The sequence below is a fragment of the Xenopus laevis genome, chromosome 4S, assembly GCF_017654675.1.
Source record: "Xenopus laevis strain J_2021 chromosome 4S, Xenopus_laevis_v10.1, whole genome shotgun sequence".
NCBI classification, from domain to species: domain Eukaryota; kingdom Metazoa; phylum Chordata; class Amphibia; order Anura; family Pipidae; genus Xenopus; species Xenopus laevis.
Window position 1 is genome coordinate 40,049,132 of NC_054378.1, and position 6,110 is coordinate 40,055,241.

The 6,110-nt window shown below is 41.1% G+C and overlaps 1 protein-coding gene across 1 annotated transcript; it reads right to left on the bottom strand.

The window, feature by feature from the left end:
- On the bottom strand, nucleotides 1-3,364 carry LOC121393227 (cyclin-O protein B-like). The gene is made up of 2 exons (XM_041561141.1): nucleotides 348-3,364; nucleotides 1-91 (listed from the first exon to the last, which is right to left on the bottom strand). The coding sequence occupies exon 1, from the start codon at nucleotides 1,452-1,454 to the stop codon at nucleotides 468-470; it is 987 nt and encodes a 328-aa protein (XP_041417075.1). The 5' UTR covers nucleotides 1,455-3,364; the 3' UTR covers nucleotides 1-91; nucleotides 348-467.
- Nucleotides 3,365-6,110: the final 2,746 nt, after the last annotated feature.

Consider the following 6,110-nt stretch of genomic DNA (forward strand, 5'->3'; position numbering starts at 1 on the left):
GGTGCTCTGTAGATGGTACATTGGGAAGATGCTGTTCACTGGGTGCTGTTCTTCCCCTGTTGATCTTGCTGGCTGATCTCCTGACAAATATCTGTAACAAATTGAGAAAATGGGAATTATTGGGGTTATGTGCCAAAATTTCTGGGTGCATCTCTGACATCAGCCACTGCCTTTCCAGCCCGCACCGGTCTCCTCTTATACATAGGAGTGAATATAGGAACTGGTTTTACAGTGAGGGTCTAATAGACCAGAAGTGAGCCAGCACTATATGAGAATGTATAGATAATAGATACCTGCCGCTATTGTTAGTATATTTAAGGGTAAATGTAACATCACAATACTCCTACCTGCTACATCCTGAGCATGACCAGATCTCAAAGCCGCCACCTCCTCCAATCACCATGAGCTGCTTCCTCTCCATGTTACTGCCACTGATCTCCTGATGACTTTTGGGAAGAGCCTCTTTCTTAGGTGTTTGCTTTGCTGCCATTCTTGGTTGGTGGTGGAACCAAGTCTGGAAAGGTTTCTGGAAACACACCTGGCATAAACTTGCACAATAAGATTTTGTTGGAGGATACCAGGTGGGTGATTTTACCCATGCACTCCTGCCATAAGGGGCCTGAACAGTCTCTAGGGTGCACTCTATTCCAGGTGTCATATTGCAATATTTGGTCTGCAACTCTAAGGCAGCACTGAGCTAGGAGAGATGGTGGGTAGGAATGGAATCCATACTCTGTCATGCTCAGTGCTGCAATGCCTCTAGCAGCAGTGAAGGCATTGGCTGCTCTGTTGATTTTGGCAGCTGGACATTCCTTGTAGGACACTCTTCTAAGGGAAAAGTGTTCCAGGAAATACTCGATGGTGGGAGCCCTCAGACGGAAACACAACCTCCTTAATACCAATTTTTCTAAATAGTACAGTAAGGGAGCTGTGAATCCATCTTCACAGAACAGTAAAAGAAACATATCTATTTTAGGGAAACTCCTCTCCATTACCTTGCAGGCCAAATAAAGACAAGTGGCACCTATGACCTTCAGGCTGGCAGCTTTTAGGGGAATGCAGGCCAGAAACCTTTCCAGGTAGTTGACAGCGAGACACAGGGTCTCAAAGTCCAGTCTAAAGGCCCTGTGTGCAGCAATTATGGTGGTGATGACTTCCCTCCAAGATGTTTCATCGATGTCGCTGTGATTCCCTAAAAAGTTTTTAGGTGTGAAGTCCTCTTCCAGGCTCTTATTGAACATGTAGCACATTTCTCCATAATCCATGAAGTTCTGCAGCGTATCTGGCATCAGGTTTCCAAAGGTGCTCCATGGATCCAGTACAACTGCACTGCTGCAGGTCCCTTGCCGGTTGCTCTCATACTTGGTGATTTTGTAGCACCGAGGGTCATAATGGCTACCCTCCTGGCTCTCAGGGATAGCTAATCTCTTTCGCTTTTTAATAAAAGTCTCCATAACGCTGTCTCTCTCTCTCTCTCTCTCAATTGCTGCTCTCTCCTCAACCGTCTCTCAGCAACTGTCTCTTTCCAACGGTTTCTCTCACCTGAGAGCTTTGTATATCCAGCATGTGCTCTACACCGATTGGCTGGAGATGTGTCTCATGGACAGAGCTTGAAGTGAATCTTTCTGTAACTCAACCCAATTACTGACCTTTAACTGCCGTTCTAGTGCCTCATTTTATGCCCCAATCTTTAATTAGGTTTTGGGTATCTGACTTAGAATCGGGGGAGATGAATACAAGTTTTGTGAATATGAAATACATTGTGCTGTCTGGGGTAATAAGCTGGGAAGAAAAACTTAAAGTAGCTACATATAATCATAGTCCCTTGTTTTACACCCTTTTTATATTGTTATATTCATGAGAGTGGTGGTTGATTGGTAGACATGGCTAGCACCAGGCCTGGATTTGTGGCCAGACAACAAAGGCCTGAGCCTAGGATGGCAAGCCACTAACCACATCTAAATTGGGTGGGAGAGGTTGATAGTTGATTAAGTCTCCTGCCTGTTCAGTCCCCAGTGCCGGCAATTAGTGACCTGCAGCAGCGTGGAATAGGGGTAAAAGCTATTACGTATGAGTGGCCTAGGGTGCTTTGGGTTGAAATCTGGCCCTGGCTAGAAGAAGATAATGAGCCAAATTGGTACCTGAATCATAGTCAGTCATTCACTCTATTGGAATATTTGCTTGTTTAAATATACCAGAATTTCATCAGCCTCAGTGCCTAAAGCAACAAGCCTGGTACAATACATATATCATAACACATTATTCAGAGGTTGGTACAAAATATATAGTATATACCTAAATCACAGTCTTTCACCCCCATTCAGGGCAGGCGTTAAATAAGGGGGAGGGGTGTCTCATCATTGTGGGGTGAAGCCTAGCTAAGAGTTACAGTACTACAGCTGGATGGCATGTAGAACATCCCCAGTAACTATAATAGAATACAGTTGCCTTACATTCATATTTCTGCAGCCTTTTCACTGAGACTCCTAGGACCATGACGGCCCGGGGCACAACAAAAGTCCTTTCTGTCCCTCCATAACAATGGCACTTCCCCATTCATTATCAATTCACACAGCTCAAGCGTATCCTCTTGCCCACACTGGTGTAAAATGGGTGAGGCCATAGCATTTACAGCTAGGGGGCGTATCTAGATGGTTCTGCCCATTCTCACGCCCTTCAGTGTAACCACGTGGCTTCCGCACAAGGAACGTCTTCTGACAGGAGCGGCGCAACAGAGGATGTCTGATCAGGAGAAGGAATCGATTTTTCGCAGAACGGTTCAAGCTTTTCCCAACTTCCCTTCTCCTGGAATCTGCTTTAGGTAAGACAGGACCACTCAGTCCAACCGTGAGGCTCATTGTGGCTTTTTAAATCACGTAACAGCGATATATTATGTCCAGACAATATTATGAAATATCATCTTTTCTCCAAGATATAACTTTCTGCACAGACATTTAATTAAGTACACAACAGGAATTTTTATAAACACCCATAAACTCTAAATTCGACCCTTGATAAATCTGCCCTAAGGCTCCTGCACCCTAACAAACAACTCAATTCAAATCAATCAGTGACTCCGATAAAAAAAAACATTAAAAGAAAAGTAAGATAAAAATAAATAAAACGAGGAAACCAAAGTCAGGCCCTCCCCTGACAAATAACAAATGGTAGCATATGCAACATCATAGTGATAATATAGTATTTGATAATATAGTATGCTCCATGTCTGTATGCACCGATCAAACCTTCTTCAGGTTTCATACACATCTGCATTTTTGTTACCATTGTAGAGTGATTGATTTCACTATGGTCACTTGCTCTGATTGCCCTTATAAATGTTTTTTCATAAATTCCTATGGTAATCACCAGGCCACCAAGGCCCGGGCCGAGGGTGGCAGGATTTTAGGGGGGCGGCATGCTGCTCAACCACACCCATATTTTTTCAGAAACACTGGGGATACACATGAGATATGATAGTTTTTTAAATTTCCTGTGCACCAATACCCATTGCTCTGCACTCAATGTCCAAAATTTGCCCAAATAAAACTACTTGTTAGCATATGGTTACTAATTTGTGGCTCCATATCAACTAGCTGAGTAAGTTTTAAATTTCCTATTATCTCCCAATATGTTCCCTAGAAAAAGCTGCAGAAACTAAATATTCCCTACAGCATAGCCCTAAAAGACAATTTAGGTATAAAAAAAGCAGAGCAGTCCTCCTTCGGGTAGGCTAAGTTGTCCTATCCAGAAGCATTTGAAGAAGGGGGTTGGCTGAAATATTGGCTGAGGTTTCAGTAAAACTTCTCAATGAGTCGTGTGAGTGCCATTTGGAGATATTTTGTAAAGTCGGGTTGAAAAATTACCAAAGTCCGTCAAGTTCAACCCCTCCAAAATAAAACCCAGCGCACATACCTACACACACTCACTGAAACTATATACTGTATACCAATATTTATACTAACTATAGATTTTAGTATCACAATAGCCTTTGATATTATGTCTGTCCAAAAAATCATCCAAGCCATTCTTAAAGGCATTGAACTGAATATATATATATATATATATATATATATATATATATATATATATATACATACACACACACACACATATATATATATATATATATATATAAACACACACACACACATATACATATATATATATATATATATATATATATATATATATATATATATATAGAGAGAGAGAGAGAAAAAGAAATCAATCTGAGAAAGACAATTATTCTTTTAAAACAATAAGGGGCCGATTCACTAACTTCGAGTGAAGGATTCGAAGTAAAAAAACTTCGAATTTCGAAGTTTTTTTTGGGCTACTTCGACTACGACTTCGAATTGAATTATTCGTAGTAAAAATCGTTAGACTATTCGATAGTCGAAGTACTGTCTCTTTAAAAAAAACTTCGACCCCCTAGTTCGCCATCTAAAAGCTGCTGAAGTCAATGTTAGCCTATGGGGAAGGTCCCCATAGGCTTGTCTAACTTTTTTTGATCGAAGGATATTCCTTCAATCGTTGGATTAAAATCCTTCGAATCGTTCGATTCGGAGGATTTTATCGTTCGATTGAAGGAATTATCCTTCGATCGAACTATCTGCACTAAATCCTTCGACTTCGATATTCAAAGTTGAAGGATTTTAATTCCTAGTCGAATATCGAGGGTTAATTAACCCTCGATATTCGACCCTTAGTGAATCGGCCCCTTAGTCTTTTAGTACAGGTATGGGATCCAGAAGAAAACTCCAAATTATGGAAAGGCTGTCTCCCATAGACTCTATTATAATTAAATAGTCCAACTTTTTAAAAATAATTTCCTTTTTCTGTGTAATAATAAAACAGTAGCTTGTACTTGACCCCAACTAATTAATCCTTATTGGAAGTAAAATCAGCCTATTGAGTTTATTTCATGTTTAAATGATTTTCTAGTGAACTTAATGTACAGTATGAAGATCCAAATTACAGAAAGAACAGTTATCCAGAAACCCCCACGTCTTGAGCATTTTGGATAACAGGTTCCATACCTGAACTCAAAGGATATAAGCACAGGAGTTAATGTCAAGGGTTAATCAGCGCAGCATTAAAGGGGTCATTCACCTTTACATTAACATTAGTTTTGACAAACTTTGCAATTGTTTTTTTTATTGGTGGTTTGCGTTATTTACCTTTTTATTCAGTAACTCTCCAGTTTGCAATTTCAGCCGTTTTTTGCAGGAGGAGAGCTAAACTCGATGCATGATTTTCTGGTTTTCTATACACATAGGTGAGCCAAAAATATAGTGATTAAGGGAATCTGTATGAGAACTTTAGGGGGAGGTAGTGAATACATTTTGCCTTTCCTTGTCCTTTAAGTCCTTTGAGGTGGTGTGTGTATATATATATATATATATATATATATATATAAATCAGGGATATTATACAAAGAAGCAGTATGATCCAGTATACAGTTCTGCAGAACAATACTGGGATCTTCTGGGAATAAAACCTAAATGCTGCAGTTTGCTAAACAAAAATGACTATTTGGACTGGATTTCACTAAATTCAAATACTTTGTTGAATGCTCAACTGTTTGTGTGAACCCACAGATAGGTATTAATAAAATCCACATCCTCTAAATATAATCTAATACATTATTTTAAAAAATGCAAGGAACTGAAATCCATGCTCATAGCAGCCAATACACCAGTTTTGCTAAAGTATCACAGGCAGGTGGTGGCCCTTCCCACCAACACGGTCAGCGCACCCCAGTCCCATTGTGAGGGAGCAACGCCGCGACCCATCCCAAAGTGCCCCGACCCGCTCGCCTGAACTGAGTGAGAGCAGAGAGGTGGGAGCAGCAGTAGATGGCAGCGCTCGCTTGCAGGTTTAGCACCGATCTCCAGATGAATCCAGTCATTGTGCCGCTGCTTATTCCTTCATCTCCCGAGTGCGCTGCTCATAGACAGCTGGTTCCTCATCCGCACACTCAAAGAGCCTCTAGTTCTCCTCCTCCCGAGTCTTATTCAGAGAGATTTGCGGGGCAGTGGGCCCAACAAACATGAGGGATTGGCACCAAATGGAAGGAACTGTTTGAGCACATGAGTGCGCCGTCCTCA

Coding starts and splice junctions, on each gene's coding strand:
- LOC121393227 (XM_041561141.1), bottom strand. CDS start 1,454: ATGGAGACTTTTATTAAAAAGCGAAAGAGATTAGCTATCCCTGAGAGC.